At 38.2% G+C, this 18,394-nt stretch overlaps 1 protein-coding gene across 2 annotated transcripts in view; it reads right to left on the reverse strand.

Annotated features, from left to right (window-relative positions):
- Positions 1-17,631, reverse strand: part of LIPC (lipase C, hepatic type) — a 68,356-nt gene extending 50,725 nt beyond the window's left edge. The window contains exons 1-2 of one of the 2 annotated variants that reach the window (XM_021532054.2): positions 17,466-17,631; positions 354-466 (exon numbers count right to left, since the gene is read on the reverse strand). In XM_021532054.2, the coding sequence (XP_021387729.1) occupies positions 354-432 (79 nt within the window). In that variant the 5' untranslated portion in view covers positions 433-466; positions 17,466-17,631. Of the gene's footprint in view, positions 1-353; positions 467-669; positions 793-17,465 lie in introns of those variants that run through there. The other variant, XM_021532053.2, reaches the window with a different exon arrangement.
- Positions 17,632-18,394: the final 763 nt, after the last annotated feature.

An 18,394-nucleotide genomic window follows, 5' to 3' on the forward strand; every position in this document is an offset into this window, starting at 1 on the left:
GGAGACTAAATCTGTCACACAGAATAATTCCAGCCCAAGAAGATTATAACAAAAACAATTATCAATTCAGTGAATATTTTCAAATTAATACATTTTAAAAGAAGTTTTGTTAAAGGTCAGATTACCTTAATTCTGTAGCCTCAACATGTATGGGTTCCCCCTGGGAAATATTTGTGGTAATTATAAGCAACTACACTTTCCAATAAATACAGAGAGCTATAAATGCCATATTTTAGGGAACACAGCACCCAAACCCAAAATCCTAATGACCACACAGTCAAAATTACTCAATTTTTATAGCATAAACATTTTTTAAAATTCATGATCAGTATTTAGATTTAATAGTATATTACCTTTTTTCTTTCCTTCATATGTATTTGCTGAGGTGATGATACAAGAAAGCAATAAAAATGAAAGTTGCAAACTTCTCATTTTTTGTTTCTTTGAATGAGAGTTCTGCTAAATTCTGCCAAGAGATGGGAAAAGGAAAGAATTAGCAAAGCTTTGCAAGAAATTCTTTGCCCATTAATCATTAACCTTGATTTCGTCTGTCCCCTGCTCCGGTTTTTCCTTTTATGGAAGGAAAATTGAAATTTGTCTATTTCCAACCTCTTAATTTTTATTTTATGCCACGTGTGGGAGAAATAATTTGGAGCTGGATCTTCTTACCTTGCTCAATAGTGCTCAGCTCTGAACACAGACTTGAGGGCATTTATTCTCTGAAATACTGCTAAAGGCCAGGGTAACCAGCTTGAATTCAGCTGGTCGACAGCTCAGTCTGAGCACATTGCAAAATAAGGGCAAGAGCTGAAGGTTCATCTAAATATTTCATTAACATAGACAAATCCCAGCAAGGCAATCATCAAAATTTTATATATATTAAACTCTTCTCTTATTTCCGTGATTCAATCAGTACCAGATTTTGGATAATCACAGTCTTTCAAATTAAGTGAACAATTTTTAATGCATAAGATATTAACTAATACAGCACAATTAACCAACATATCTCCACTTCCAATAAAAGAATCACAAGAAACTGTAGGTTCTACATGTAGGAGTCATTTCAGAGGAAAGGTTTCTACTAAATTAGTAGGTTTAAATAGTAAAAGTATGGTTTATACTGGAAATCAGAGGAGAATTTTAATTACAGCACTGTGTGTATGTATGCAACGAGTAGGTACATATTGCAAAGCATGAGAGGACAAAAATTCCTCTTGGAGAGGCAGCAGGGATCACACCAACTCGACCTCCCACATGAGCAGGACACCATGCTGGCCTCTCCCATGGTAGCATCAGTCTGCAGCTTCACAGATTTCCCACACCACTCAGTGGTGTTGAGAATGCTCTGGCTCATTTTAAAGGAACAAAGTGCCAGCTAGGACACAGCCATGGCAGCACTGGCCTTATCATGGGCTACAAATCTCCTGCATTTCCATGGGTCACTGGATTGTCAGTTTATGTGGGGTAATGCTGCAAACCTCCTTGGCTACCTGCACACCTGAGCTAAGGCACAATTATCCAGATAGGTGTATCATACCTCACTTACATGCTTTGCACCATTGTGGAATTTTCCTTAGAAATAGGCACGGGAAAATTTCTCCCACACTCTGAATCATTAAGAAGCTCTCATGCACAAGAATGGGTGATAGTGTAAATTCTTCACTAAATTTAGTTTATTATGGATTTGCTATTAGCAATAGCAAATGGAGATAATTTTTTAAGAATCTCTGTCAAATTACTGAAACAGAACTTATAAAATTGAAAAAAAGTATCTTTTGAGCATTCAGTGAACTCCAGCTTCTTTATGAAGCCTCTTATGTTAATTACTAAAAATCTAGAGTACAATAAATTATAGCCACACCATCCCAGACTGAGGAACTTTCAATTTTTATGTTGTTTTTATAACCAACTATTTTAAACTGTCCCAGATAAAAGAGTTTTCTCTTTTTTAAAGACTATATCTCATATGACCAATATGCTATAGCAGAATTGACATGTTAGACAGAAAAAACCCTGTATTCTCAGCAGGGAAATTCTGCTTTCTTGGTTGATGCATTGTTCAGGTATATGAACAATGGGGAGGGGTCCATACTGCTGGATGCTGCACGGAGGCAGGAGAAAAGTGCATATCACTTTCTTTCCTTGCTCATTCCAAGCAGATGTGAGTCCAGGATACAGCAGACAGCTGGAAAAGCCTCAAGCAATCTCTAAGGTCAGAACACTCACTGCAGCTGGCAGTGATCTTGGCACAGTAACATCTGAAGCACTGTCAAGACTGATTGATTATGTGTGTGTGTGTGAAAGTATATTGGATAAGAGGACATACAGAAAAAGGGGGTGATAGGATCAAAATTACTCTTGATAAATGAAAAATACTGATCACAGCAGTATTTTTAGTGGGGAAGAAAAGGAGACAGAAGATAGAACTTGGACATAAATTCAGGCTTTTATGCTGGATAGAAAATTCTGCATTTTAGTGAAGTTAAGACTGGTGGAAATTCCTAGTGTGATTTAGCACAGCCTTGCAGTGAACTTAGAATAATGTTGGCTGAAGATTATGTGAAGATGACAGGTCTGACTGACAGATTGAATAGTGACACTAGGCACAGTAATCAAGAAAGTAGAGAGTATTTTGAGGAGAAAGATTGCAAGTTTCATTTTCTGCAGACAGGAATTGTTCTGGAACAAGGTGCTAGATCTGTCAGGGACAGAACTGGCTGTTGGATCTTTGTGAAGAGATTGCCTGAAAATAAAGTGCATAGGGATCAATGTTTGGATTTACTTCTCATTATGGAACCCATGTAGGAAGCCAGGATGACATTATGAGCATTTTATGAAGGATTGCCTAAACTGGTAAAAGAAAAACTGGGGAAAAAAGATGGAGGAACCTGCCTTCCTTTGGCAGGTTTTATTTCATTTGGCAATTCTGTACCAGTTATTGCTGGTATTTATTTGTCTTTCCAGTAGTCACAGAATGTCAGCAATAATGAGAACACTAAGCAGTGTTGTGGGAATAATTGTACAGCATTTGAATGAGAGGTTTCTCAGTGCATGTTGAGGATGAGTTTATGTAGCACTGAATTGCCTGCTATGGCACATTAGTCTGCAGAGAGCAGATGTGATTGTGTTCCAGAGGAAGGACCTGCTCCTGATGGCCTTGACAGCATTGTCACACAATGTGTGCAGAGAGTGTGTTTGGGTTTCCTCCATTTGATTTACATGAGTAATTCCAATTACTTTTATTATCTGCTCAAAGAGGAAAGAATGGGTCTTCTGAAAATAAAATTATCATTAGAGGTAGGAAACTCCTGGTAAATAATTTTCCTGTGAATCCAAATATTGAAATTATAACCATTGCCATTTTCAACCTGTTTACCTGGTCACTTGATAACTACTTTGCTTGATATGCTCTTAGATGGGTTAATTGTCATTTGTATTGTTATTGCATATATAATATTCTATGAATATATAACCTAAATTATTTTAGGAATTAGTTACCCTAATGCAAAAAGCATAACAAGAAAGAGACCGGCACATTATGAGGATAGAAAAAGTGGAGCCAGGTATTTACCAGAAGCAACTGTGCAATTGCTACTCAGAGTTACTGGCAGCATGCTGCATCACTCACTAAATGGCCTTTTTCAGCCACATTTGAAGCTGCATGAGGTGTAGTGAGTGGGAGCTGCAATATTTCAGGTGAAAATCACTGCAGAAAAAAGAGAATCCTCTGGGAAAATGAGGTTGCTCTGGATCTTACTCCACTGTTTGATCATAAGAATAGTGCCATAAAAATGGTGAAACTCAGTACCCCTGAGGCACTCCCAGTGTTCTGCCAGAGCCTTATGAACTGTAAGGTTGCTCTGCTGCAGTCCTGCACCACTGGCAGTGACAAAATGTACAACACAGGTACCAGGAGATCGGGGAACAGACATCTCAGGGACTGTAAAGGAGGCTGGGAGGCTGATGTAGGAAAATGACACCTGGAATATGCAAGCTGCACTGTGTCCTGATGTTACTTTCAAGAGTGAGTGGAAAGTTTAGGATTGGATATGTTTGCTACTCATGCTCTGGATAAGGAAAGTGCATAATTTGGTATTTGCAAAAATCTTGATTCTTAAAAACTGTCTGAAATTAAGTTGTTTAAATTTAAGGTTTAAATATGGTTATGGTTAAATATGTTAATCTTAAAATTTAAAGGATCCATTTAAAAAAAATTCTGGGGATACGCTCTCTCTTTTCTGTAACACCCAGCATTTGCAATTACTTCATTTTCTGCATTGAAATCACTCATACCTACTGCAGTGATCTGGATTCCAAAGTTAGAAATAGATATTGCAAACTGCTCTCTATGAAACAGACAGAACACGTTTCATATTGCATGGAGGCTACTGCTTTGCTAACTTCACGTGAAATAGAATTTTTTCTTAAACACACAGTGGTCAACCCAAATTTGTAGCTTATGTCAATGTGTTTATATGTAGTTTGCATGCACTGGAAGGAGGCTTGATAACCTTCTCTCTTCTGCTGAGCTGCTGCTTGTACAACATATACCCAGGAGGTGGACTCTCAATCACAGTCCCCATCTGCTCCCTGGCTAATGTTCCAGTTACAGTTAGACCTCTTGCACATATTCACATCTAAATAAAATTGATGGTTCACTATTGGAAGCAGCGTGTGACTAATGATGCATTGTACCAGGCAAGTTTTTGCTTGAATATATCTTTCTAATCAAGTTAAAGAAGAGAACACAGAGCAGAAATTTGTCAGGCATACAGTCCTCCTTTTTTTCTAAAACCACATTGTTCATCAAGATGCTTTTCAATCACCTGAAGACCTGTTATATTGTAGTACAAGATGTTCTTTCAGGTTTGGAAGAGATTTTATGGGCCAGAACTTCAGCTAGCATAAATTGGCTTCTGTGCAGTTCTAATGATTTTCAGCAGCTGAGGATCCACCCTGTGTTCCTATAATAACCCTAGCATCTGCAAAAAGATTCATGTGATGGTTATGCTAATACATCTGAGGTTATAGAGCAAGAAAATTTTTATGTGGTTGAATTTTTAATGCACTTTTAAAATCCAAAATTTATTCTGCATGTTTGATCTTTTCTAGGATTTTTTAATATCAAATAACTCTGAAGAGACATTTTTAGATGGACTTTTGTGTATAGATTCATGGTCTATGTCAAACATACAGCAGCTGCACATGAGTCTGAAACTTCCTTTACAGCAGTAGCTATTGAGTCATCAGACTTTTCAGTATTAAATTCAAAACTAAATAATTGATCAGCAAACTTTGTTTTCTGATATGAAAGAAAACCACTAATTTGCATGAGCATAGTGTTGTAAAATATTAATTTCTCATACAAGATGCATTTCATACTCTGTATCCCCTGATAAGGTAGTCTTTTTCCATGACTCATCATCCAGAATATGATCTGACTTTACTTGGAAGCACATTTGGGACTAGGAATGGAATTCTTGCAGTTTCAAGTTTTCCCACAAGTCTAGAAGATTTTGAATATTTGTGCCTTTCAATAATTTTTGCAATGTGGTTCACTGAGTAATTCTTATTATAAACAGCTGTAAACAAAGAAGAGAACCTAAATACAATTGCCAAGCATAACTGTAATTGTATAATAAGTGGGTCATGTACATCTACTTCAAACTTTTAAAAAAGGCACTTTTTGTTTACTTCAATGTTCATGGAGTGCTTTTCATAACGAAGCATTACTTGTTTAATTGCCTTAGAAGAATGCTGTTTCTTCTGGGTCTTTCTCATGTGTACTCTGTGTTCATATGGGGCATGTCTCTGAAAGCTTGACAAATCAGAAAAGCACAGAGTTGATGAACCAAATAAAAGGAAGAACAAATCCCAATACATCTGGACTGCCCATGCTCTTCCATTATGTGGAGAATATTGGGTGTTTGCATATTACCCCTGCCTTAAAACAGGTTGGGAGCTGGCCTACTCCCTGCCTCCTGTTACAATTAGTCCTGTTCTTCAGCAGACAGGACTAAATTTCTGTATTATTATGCACTACTGGAAGGGGTAGTGCAGTTGCAGCTCTTTTGTCCACCTGGATTCTGTCTTGTTTTGGATATTTGCTGTTGTCAGTGTCCTGTTTCAGGGATGACCTGTAAATGTTTGGATTGAATTTTTTGTTGTTAAAGCAGCTTTTACACAGAGCTGTAACACATAGGAAACTTCCCCCAGATCAGCACTGGGGTGTCAATAGATGTAACTGGGAAGAGCAGATGTGCTTTTGGAAACCTCAGTGTGCCTGCCCAGGGCATTTCCCTTCACTGGTCTGTGTAAGAAACAGCCAAACATGTGCAACAAAGCTCCTTGGAAGACTGAGATCCAGCCCAGCTTCCCTCCCCCTTGAGGACTGAGCTTTATGGTTTTAAGTAAAACCAACACAAGAGCAATGCCTTTTGAAGCTGCCTTGCTTTTTCACCTCCTCACATCAAACAGAAGCATATCTGAAACAGATGGATACAGAGGAAAACCAATAGTGCTCTCACCCTTGCTTTTGAACTACTGTATTTAGGAGGGAGAATTTGTAACAACAAATAGAAAGCAGACTTGTTTCAGATATTGATTGATGGCTCTTATGGATAAAGAAGGCAGCAAGAACAAGAAAACCAGGGCTTCTTGTAGGTAACATATTTGAAGAGGATACACATGAAGGCACTTAAGCAAAAGGCAAAGACCCATGCCAAAGTGAAGAAACTTGAAAGACACTAAACATTCGAAGGCTGATTGATGATGTCTCTTAGAACTTAACATGCTCACAGGAGCAAAACCCAGATCTCTGTGTAGCTGCTGTCATTAAAATTGAATTTTCATGAAAAGGGAAGAACAACCAGACATGAAATCCAAAGCAGAAGAATAGGATTAATATATACAGAGTAGATGAGGCAGCAGCATGCTGTTTGAGGTAGTTAATTATCAACCCTAAATGTTTTGTTTGTTCCAGGACCTGACACAGTTCTTGTTAGTCCTAGCAGAACTTAGATACTGGGGTGGATAGACCCTTGGATCTGATGTATTGTGGGAGTTGCTACATTACTAAAAGATTAGAGGAGATTATGAGACAGAAAATTGGCTTAGTTGAGGGATGAAGAAGCCTTAAATACTTTAAGCATCAGTTAGGATAAACATGCATTTAAAATCTTCTCCAAACTTTCTGAAAATCTGGTCTGAGAAACTGCCTGAAAATGTTACAGGTTGGTAAAAGAATTGTGGACTTTGTTCACAAAAATAGAAATGAATGTAGCCTACTAGAAAGAATTAAAATAGTTGTTTCTGTGTTAGTTCCGGAACTGCAAGTCTTTGATGTCTGGATAAGCCATAGGATAATTGATTAAATACATCAGTAATCCAAAATCCATAGTTGTTGAAATGATTCAGAGAAACAAATCAGTCAGTATTAGGTTTGAAGTGACTGTGACCATGAGTTCAAGCAATTTCTTGGTAGTGTCCTGTAAACACTGATGTTCCACAACTGAAATGGGAAGAGCTACTAAACACTGTATTTAGCACAGATGTTTCCTGTTATAACAGCTCAGTAAAATTTCAGTGTTCAGTGGGCCTTGAACACCCACCCTCCATCTGTGGAATTCATTTTTAGCGTTGTGGAATAGGCAAAAAGAACTGGCATATAATTAAAAAGAAGCCCCATCAGGGTGTTTTCTCTAGCTCCCCTTTCGTTTTTTTTTTTTTCCTAGATGTGTTCCTTCATTTGTGTGTGGAAACATTTCATGGGTGGCAACACGGGTAAGACAAAGCTAGTTCTCCACCTGGGAGTCCCACCTATTGCAGCCAAGCACCCTCAATCAAGCCCTGGAGCAGATGCTGCATCCATGAGTGCTGATCGAGGAAGGCTGATTACGTCAGCTGGGTAAGAATAATATTCTTTTCCAAATGACCAGTTTGTGCTTGTGGCTTTTAAGTAGCTGTGGTTCACCAAAGTGCTTGAGAAGTGCCTTTACTTTGAAGAGGAAGTAGAGGGAAGGGCTGGAGGCAAGCAGTGCTGAGGGACCGGATGAGCACTGTGGGAGTAACAAAGTCAATAATGATGGTAAAGCTCATCTTTGAGTAACTTGCCTGGGGGACAAAAAAGGAGAAGGAAGCAAGCATTGAAGTGACTCTGACCATAACATGCATTGCAAAAACATTCAAAATTCACAGTGTTTACCTACTTCTCAAGTTTCTTTCATGTATGTTTGTTCCAGGTTGAATGTTCCAAAACCTTAATATGTGGCATGTTATTTGTTGAATAACCTGTGAGACAGAGCACAGGTGTCAATCTAGTGAATTTTCAAGTTAAAGAACTCCTAGGTTTTTGGTGATTGGGGAATAGGTAAGGAATCTAAAATGTATTTACTATGGAGCAGAGCAGTGCCATTGCAAGGGCCTCATCCATGGGATGCAAGCCTTGCTAAGTCCGCAGTGCCTGTGGCACATGGACCTGCACCTCCTTATCTGTGTGTGTTCCTTCACTCTGCACTGTGGCATGGAATCCAGGGCAGCCACCACTGGCCTGCACTACCCTCACACCACCCTTAGGAAGAGCATGGAGGCAGGCAGCTGGCCTTTCCATGGAGATTTAATAGCTCCATATCCTACTGTGTATTCCTCGGTTTTCTGTGTTCTAATTACAGCTTCAAAATTATTACTAATTTCTTTTTAATTTCCAAATTCCATTTGGCATCTTACATTGAAATTTCCTGCAGAGGAAGAATTCAAACTATTGGATAGAAATCTTTCTTGTCATATTCCCCCACAGATGGTCCAATCTGCTCTGCAGTTCATGCCTGACAGCTAGTTAATCTGGCAGTGGAGGAACACACATTTAAAAATGCAGGTTCTGGCATCAGCCTCAGGCAGGCACCTCAGCTATGTTCTGTACCCTGAAATTGAGGAATTCAGTCTCTGTTCTCCTTAAAGGTGTCAAGAGTGTGTTTTCCAGATGTAAGGTATACTGTAGAACATAACTCTGAAACTGAGATGTAACTAGGAATGTTTGCGTTGTTGCAATACACTAACAATGTTTTCACACTTACACCACTGGTTTAGGGCCATTTCCTAAAAGTGACTGAGAAAAGCAAACCCATTCATGGTAGGTCTGAATTTGTTATTAATGGACTTGGATATCCTCTAGAAAACAAGAGAAGGAAGTAAAAATATTGAAAAATATTGCGCTAAACAAAATGTATTTGAAACTTTAGAAAAACATTGGATAAATGCTTTATGCTATTATATTTGTTAGGTCAAATTTTGCTCTCTATCTGGTTAAACCATCTTTGTACAAAATTTATAAAATATTACTGAATTGCATGTATATGTTTCTCATTATGGACTCTGGGAAGTCTTACAAAAACTGGAATAAGAAGGCAGAATATATTGTGGAGGGTTTTGTCTTAGTGGCACATTATAGGAATCTCTTTCTTGGTATAACTAAAATGAAACTTTCCCAGATTTCCCAGCTTTCTAAAAATCTTCTTACCTTTACTAATTCCCACATAGGAATGCACAATTTATTATAAATACAACAATTTCCCTTTGAACCAGAAAATACAACAAATATGCACCTTTGCTCAGCATCATGAATCTTAAGTCAGAAACATATTTAGAGAGTAATTTGTGGCTAAAAGGATAGGATTCTTTTGTTTATTTACTACAGGACCATTTTAATAATTTTTTTTTTTTTTTTTAGATAAAGTAATTCTTTTTTCTGGAAACTACATGTTGTATTCAAAAAATGTGAAATGTGTCTCCCAGTGTGTTCCAGATTAGTGAAATTACCATGTGAGATTCTACAAAAGTTATTGCACTTTAAATACATCAGTTTTTATTAATGCAAAAGAGATAAAACCGATTTTTCCATTTGCTCTAAAATGACAGTCTTTAAATGGCAGCAAGCAAATTTTGCAAAATGCTACCTCTCTTTTTGCATACCCATTCTGTATGGTATTTGTCAAGAGATAATGCAAATATTCATATTAGTCATTTACTCAAACTTTAAGGCTGAGTAGTTCTTTAATATCACATTTTCCATTCCTTTTTGATGCAAAAATAAGAAATCAAGAAATGAGGATGAGGTGCTATTTTTATAGGTCATATATAATGTAAATGCTGAAATGGATGCAGAACTTTTCCATAATACTTCTTAGCAAAAAAAAAGTCTGCTTAAAAGCTTTTACAACTGTCCCTAGGGTTCCCAATGAGGTGATGATAATTTTTGTTATGAATTAATCTTAGTAAATTTCACAGTAGCAAAAATTGTGAACATTTAAAGAAATAATGCAACTTTAAGAACAGTTCTGAAATATTTCAACTAGCATAACCTAAGGGTTGGCTTTCAAAGAACCAGTATATTCCTGATTTTAATTGTCTTCTAATTCATCTCTTCTGGAAAGAATCAATTTCAAATGCAGAAGAGGTTCCCCAGGTAGTTTTTCAAGAATCACTCATTAAGAGGAGCTTTTAGGTCATGCATAAGCAGAGATCATAGAATCATAATGTGGTCTGGGTTGGAAGGGCCCTTAAAGACCATCTCGTTCCACACCCTGCCATGGTGGGTGCGGGGGGTTCCACCAGACCAGGTGGCTCAGAGCCCCATCCAGCCTGGCCTTGAGCACTTCCAGGGATGGGGCAGCCACACCTGTGCCAGTACCAGCAGCCTCATGGCAAAGAATTTCTTCCTAATGTCTAATTTAAATTCTCCCTCTTTCAGTTTGCAGCCATTCCCTTGTCCTACCACTCCAGGCCCTTGAGCCTGCCAAGTCCCTCTCCAGCTCTTTAGGAGCCCCTTTAGGCACTGGAAGGTCCCCCTGAAGCCTTTTCCTCTCAAGGCTGAACAGCCCAGCTCTCCCAGCCTGCCCTCACAGCAGAGGTACTCCAGCCCTCTGATCATATTTGGAACCATCCTGTGGACTTGCTCCAGCAGATCCTTGTTTTGCTGGGAGCCTCAGAGCTGGATGCAGCACTCCAAGTCTCTCACAAGAGCAGAGTAGAAAGGGAGAATCCCCTCCCTTGACCTGCTGGTCCCACTTCTTTTGGTGCAGCCCAGGATATGATTGTCTTTCTGAGCTGCAAGCACACACTGCCAGCTCATGTCCAGCCTCTCATCCACCAACACCTCCAAGTCCTCCCCAGAGCTGCCCTTGCTCCTCTCTCTGCCCAGCCTGCATTTGTGCTTTGATTTCCCCAGGCCAGGTGCAGGACCTTGCACTTGGCCTCGTGGAACTTTGTGAGGTTCATGCAGACCAACCTCTTAGGCCTGTCAGGATCACTCTGGATGCCAATCCTTCCTTCCATTTTTTCTATTAGACTTAGGTTGGTCTAAGTCAAAGAACTGGTGTATTTTCCAGATTTTTTTTTGCTTTAGCTATAGTTTCTTGATATTCTTTTTCCCTTTCTCAAGGCATTGTTTCATGCATTGTAATACATGTTCCCTTTGAGAAGAACAAAATACATAATGAAATTTAGTTCTTACTTGGAATTACAAGGAAAGTGTATAATTTTTCAGATTTCATAGCAAGGGATATCTGGGTTGTATCACTGGCAAATCACTTCAGCTATAGTCATTGGAGAGCCATTAGTGGAGCATATCACATATCCAGTCTTCATCAGGAATTGTGACAGCCCAGGGGAGGAAAATACACCATATTTTGCTTGTATTATATTTTGAGCCATGTATCCCTGTATTTTGTTGACAGATTGTCAGGGAAGTGATTAGTCTGGATTACATGGTGATGATTTCATTTTATAAAAGAAAACAAAAAAAGCAAGCGAAGAGGAATTGCTTTTGGCAGAAGATGATCCCATTACTTAGAAAAAAAAATTACTTGATGTTAAATTAAATGCTTATCAAAATGAATGCAACAGAATATGACAACAAATAATAGATGATAACTAATTAATGACTCTGAAATAAGGATTTAGACAATATTTTCTCATTCAGTGCTAAATCAAAGCTGTGTAAGCAATATTACATTGAACACTTAGCTTCATAGAAATAGCTACTGGTAATGCACTACAGGGCCCAGCTACTACAGATATGACAAGAGGTGGCTTTGTACAATGTTGGCAGTATCATAATGTATAAAATATCTGTGTATACCAGAATTTCTGGAAGGAAGTGCTTCCTTGCAAGGCTGCTTATTTTCACTGAGGCCTTTGAACAGGAGTGGTGCTATTCTGTTAAGGAAGTTGGTTTGGCATTTTGTCCAGGGAAACTGGGTGGATTGAGACTAGTGGGTGAAGAGAAGGAAACCTCCCAAAAACCTGACTTTCAAAGAGTTGACCCTGTGTCACAAGGACTGAATGCAGCTGGAGAATTGTGCTGGAACACCATAGGTGCAGCAGTGCTCCAATGCTCATTCCTCCTGGGAAGGCAGCTGATCTCTGACTGCACCTCAGGACTGCAGAGCCCTGATCACCTTCTTTCCAAGTAGCAGCAAAATGCCATTATGATTGTCTTCTGCAACAGTCCGATTTATGAGGAGAAAAACACATAGTCCCAGAAGAAGGTAAATAAAATTTCTTAAAACTATGGGCTGCCAAAAGAGGAACTGCTAAAATACATATAAGCCATAAATCTATTAAAAGTACATGTGCTGCAGTGGTTAGTATAGTGCCTTCTGGGAAATAGGGCTAATTTTTCCATTTCTATCAAGACTTGTGCTGTTTTTACTGACAGAAGCCAAGATCTATGGCAAATGGAACATTTCAGAATTGAGTATGTTCTTTTCCCTGGGCAGGCACTCTTGGTCACTTGAAGGAACACTGATCTTGCTCCTTTGGTGGTGACAAATCAGATGGCATTTAAAAGTATTCCTAATCTATATTTCTATTGCAGACCTGCTAGGGAGCTGTTATGGTGTGCTTTCTAGATTACAGTGGCATAACATTCTTAAGTAAAGGCAACATAAACATCACATCTTTTAACTTCAACTGCTAACTTGAAACCAAAAAGCAACCTTTGAGTACAGTTCTTGGACTTTGTCCAGTCAACCTTTGAAGAAAGAGAATGTGCCTTTTGTGTAAATCAGGACCAGACTTAAACACATGGGGCAATTTGCTCACTGCATTTGAAGTTAAAATTTGACATAACAAAGGATATTACAAGAAACAGCAGTGAAGTTTAAAAAGATCAGTACTGAGCTGAAGTTTATTGCCAGTACTGTTCTTGCAGATCAAGGCTATGCTAATGTGGTCTAGGTTTACTTTAATATTTTGCAGCCTCTCATTCCCTTGATGCATGTTTTAAGCATGCATATCACTCACTTTTGTAATAAAATAACTTGATAAAACCTTCTGCTTTGTGCTGGTCTCCTGAGGTAAAAAGTCATAGATATGTTAAGTCTCACATTATTCGTCCCACCTTCATTATATATATCTTGGTAATATAACAGACAGAACTTCCTCAGTAACTGGATTGCTGTAAGGAAGGGCATTTTTCATCTGAATAATGAAATTGTATCCTAGTTATTTTTCTGGTCTTCTTTGTAAGACACATATAAGAGATTGACAGCACTAACTGCTATTGCACAGCATGATGGAAAACTTTGAAAAGGACTTTTGTCTTTAGGGATGGATGAGTGGAATCTTTACAGTCTTCCTGAAAGATGTACTGTGCAGCTTTTTATTCTCTGTGCAGGAAGAGGTGTGTGTGTGTTCTAAATATAATTATGGGTCAGAGTGTAAATGTTGGGTTGTGTGAAGTCCATGACTGAAAGCAGACTATCAATTATGTCGGTGGGAGGTTACTGCCAAGATCAAAAGTAGATTATAGGCCTGGCTAAGGCTGTATTCACACAGCTTTGCTGGTGCATCAATGCTGACGTGCTATCCTAGCAAAGAGCATGGCACTCCTGTGGAGGCAGCGTATTCTGGTTGGCTGTGAGTGAAAGATGCTCCCTAGAAAAGAAATGCTGTCCATGTAAGTGCCTCTCTGCACTCAGCTTTTCCTGATGCAAGTAGCCATGTGTCAGTTTGGTCCATGTTCATGTCTGAAGCACTCACAGCTCTGATTGGTGAGCAGAGAAGCCTGGCCTTTAGCAGATGACTGAGAGGGATGAGCCAAGCCCTTGCCCTGCTCCATGGTGAAGGGGTTGAATAATCATAAGATTGTCTGTGTAACATGGGACAGGGATAGAAACAATTATTCACCTGGGACAACCCCTTGTAATTCTAGGGCATCCAAATTCCCAGGGAGTCATCAAATTAAAATTAAAAAGGACCCTTCTCTTTTGAATTTTTGTTTTGGTAAGGAAGCAGAAGCAGACAAATCAACTCCTAGAAGAAATCTAATTTGGTCTAAAACCATTAGATGGAAAGTTCTTGATTTTCCTCATAGATATAAGACAAAATTATTAGTTTTAAAAATCAAGGCTTTTCAATGTACAAAGTATACTAAAATTACTCCAGTTTCTTCACTTTGGCCTTACTAAATCATGGGGTTTATAACTAAGGGATTGCAAAGCACTGAATGTAAAAATATTGAGACATGATGAATGCAGAATCTTTGTTACACAAAGAAGTAGAAAGTATTGATCAAAAAAACTGCTCTGAGGCAAACCAATTAGAGACCCATTGACAGCAAAATGACCTGCTCATCCATCTTTCAAATGAAATTTAAAACCTAGGTCCACATTATTTGTGGCCATTTTAAACTCTTGAGCATTTTTACTGGAGTCTGAATGCTGTTCATTTTGGTCTCTTGGCCAAACTCCAAACTGAATAATTATTCTGCTTCTTTCCTAAATTACAGCAGCAGCTTCATTAGGAACAAATGCATTCATAGTTTGCTGACCTAAACTGCTCTTATATTGCTATGCACTATTAACTGTTGCTGCATTTCCAGCCGAGGCTGGCTGTATTTCCATGATTAAATGACCTCTGGACAAAGCATGTATATCTTTAGCTTCTTTCAAAGGCTGTGGGACAAAAGATGCTGTATATATAAATGCTGTCAAAGAAATAATTTTTGACCCAGAACATGCAGGTCTGGAAGTGTGTTCACTGAACAGGGGGAACTACTGGCATTCAGTGATGTAGCTGGATGAAAGACAGAGACTACTTTGGGACAGAGGGTGTTTGCTTATGGGCTGGAAAGCTTGTGGCCACCAATAATCATGAAAAAGGCAGTTTCAATGAGAAGCATTGCAAAATTACAGAACAACATGGGAAGCAAAGGGAGAGTGGAGATTTACTAAAACCAGAGGCTCAGTGCTTTCTGGATATGTGTTTCTGGATAATGAGGTTAGCTAGCAAGAATGCATGTTGGGTTTTTTCAGAAGTAAAAGTGATTAAGTTGTTGAGAAGTCCAATAAAATATTCCAGATATTCTATGCATGGTTTCTAAAGGCTCTATATTTTGTTCTAGTTATGTTCTAGTTCCTTTTAAAAAGGTCCACACTGGCTGAAAGGTAAGGGAAACCCTGAAACAGTGTGAGATATGAGCAGGATATTTTTACAGTTTGTTGTTTTGGTTTTTTTTTCTACTGTGCTGTTTAGCTACAGCATCACCCCTGCTTTCCAGTGCTATCATTGTTGTACACCACTGAAATTAGTTGCCTAAAGTGGTTTTAACTACCAATTTAGTAGGAGATGCTCAACTACACAGCTGTTCCTAAAAAAAAACCCAGAATAGTCTAAACACAAACAGCTAACTGAAAATGTTGTTTTTGGGAAACTTCCAGTTGTGGGAGAGCCACATGGCAAGAAAGCTCTCTAATCCACAGGATGGTTACAGTGGCAGCAAGGAACTGATTTGAGCCCCAAGGTTTTGGCTTTCATTAACCTTTGTCTCTGTGCTGTGAAGTAGAAACACTGTGTGATCCTTTCATATAGCCTGGAACCAGACTACACTGCAGGGCTGGGCAATTTTCTTTCTGTAGATAAGTTCAACAAGTACAAAGCAGAACTGTGCTCCCATTCTCCTAAGTGTTAGTGGGTTCTTTCACTAGATAGCAGATTCAGAGTCAGGAAAAATCACAAATTTATTTCCAGCACAAAAGCTATTACTAAAAGATATTTTTATTGTCTTAGAAGTCAGAGCCTTGGAATAAAGGTCCTATATTTGGTGTGCTCTATGCAGTGTGCTATATTCAGGTGTTTATGGTAGACTAGATATGACTATTCAGTATCACCTAGTTGTTGTGTGACAGAACTCTAAATCCCTACACTTATTCTTTCCTGACAGTGAAACATTCATACCAGAATTGTCCAGTTCATTAGTTAACTGAAATTATTGTGATCATGCTTCCGTACTTTACTAGGATTTATTCTTAGACTTCTTCTTTCTTGTTTGGATGTAATAGTGCTATTTCTTTTTTATTTTCTCTCGTATGAACTGGACTGAAAGGACAGTGTCCTTTACAGATAGAAAAGCATCTATTCCCTCCAAAACATCAATATTTATCATCAAGGGAAAGAACAAAAAACAGTTACTGTAATGCACATCACCAATTAAAGCTGCTGACCATTGTGGATGGTCTCCTAATCTCTCTCAAATGAAGAAAAAGTGCATTTAGAGAAACTGAAGCATCTTTGAACAGTCTGCTATGAGTCAAAGGGGTTTGTTTTGCAACAGATTTTATTTTCTATGAATAATTTGATGAGCTTTATTTAATTGGCAGACACAACAATAATCACTCATATCACATTTCCCATAGGCTCCAAATCATGTTTGAGCCCTTTTGCACAGTTAAATGGTTACTAGTTTTCTTCTTTCAACATCTGTTTTAGTCAGCCTTGCCAAGTATCTAGTGATTGCTGTTTTAACAAGATGTTAAATATTTAGAATTACGGAACAGCTTTACAATTGTGCCTGAACTCTTTTAACTGTCTCACTTTGGATTTTGTGACTTTGTATATAATTTTCAGAACTTTAGGACAAAAAACAGATATCTATTAATAAAAGAAAAAGGGAAACAGAGGAAGTACATAATTTACAGTTTCAGCAGAATTACAGATTCTCACTTAGATTTCTGTAGAATATAGACATCTAAAGCACTTAGGAAAATCATCATTTTTAAAAATCTAAACAGAAACAATCCACAGCTTTCTCCTGCCTTACAATAATAGTCCAGTGCACTGATGTTAATTATATTGGAAAACCTGGTAAAACCCAAGCAAAATGTACATGTCTGCACGTCATTGTTCTGATGTGGTGAATAATGGAAACCAACACTGCAATATTTGAGTCACAGGATGTCAGCTCTTTTTGATTTGAAGGACCAGCACTGGACATTGAGAATAATAGTAGCTTTCTAAACTTCTCATACAAACCACTTAGTCTTTTCACTAATATTCTCATTCATAAGCAGCAAGAGATCTTATGTTAATTCTAAGCCTTCATTCTAACCCTTCTGTATAGAAGCAGGTTAGTCTAAACAGAATTCAGACCACAATGTACTTTTCATTGTATACAAAAAACATGTGCTTACCCAACTTGGCCTTACTTGATGATATGTCCCAGTTTGGCATAAACTATTTTATAAAATGAAAATTGAAAATAGACGTTAATGAAGACTCTCTCCTTAGAAACAGTGGATAGGTTATATCACAAGCCAAGAATTCTCAATTTTATACCCTCTTCCACAGAAGGCACAGCTCTGTCACATATTTGAATGGCTGTTTTTTCAAAATTGGCGTGTTTTTCAAAATATTGCTAAATAAGACCATTGTGTACCACATTCTTGTGCCAAAATATACAAAATGCGCTATATCAGTCACATGTGTAGTTAGGCATCCAGGACAGGACTCAGAACTGCCTTTTTAAAACTGTAAATAACAAGCTTCTATTATGACCTAAATGCTATTCTCTCTGTGAGACAACCATAACATTTATTTACCCAAGCTCAGCAGAATGCTTCCCTAAAATTATAGCAAACTGTCAGAGACAGAAGAGAAAGACTAAGAGCATTTAGGCCCAGATCACAGGCATTTTTAAATCCAAGGCTGATCTGTCATTCCCTAAGAGACACCAGTATTTTGCCTGTAATGAGCAGTTACTCTGAAGCTGGCTTTGTGGCTGAATGAAAGAATAAGGAATTGTGTATGGAGGAGATCAGATTTCCTGCTATGACCAAGGATACATAAGCTGGTGTGTAAAAAAAAATGTGCAAAATAGTCTTCTATATACTGGATCTTGTACTAGATCACAGGTCCATGTAATTTGATATGAATTTTGAAGGAAATAGGATTCAAAATGAAGCCCTAATGTGGGATTTAATTGGTCAGATACACAGTAAAATACAAAACCACTGTTCAAGGAAAAGGTTTGTGTGACACCCAGAAGCAGTTACTGGGCTTGTTTTCTTACCATTACTTGTGACTGAGGATATGATAAGTTTATTTTGCAGGAGTTCATGAA

This window comes from Lonchura striata, chromosome 11, assembly GCF_046129695.1.
Source record: "Lonchura striata isolate bLonStr1 chromosome 11, bLonStr1.mat, whole genome shotgun sequence".
Taxonomy (NCBI): Eukaryota; Metazoa; Chordata; class Aves; order Passeriformes; family Estrildidae; genus Lonchura; species Lonchura striata.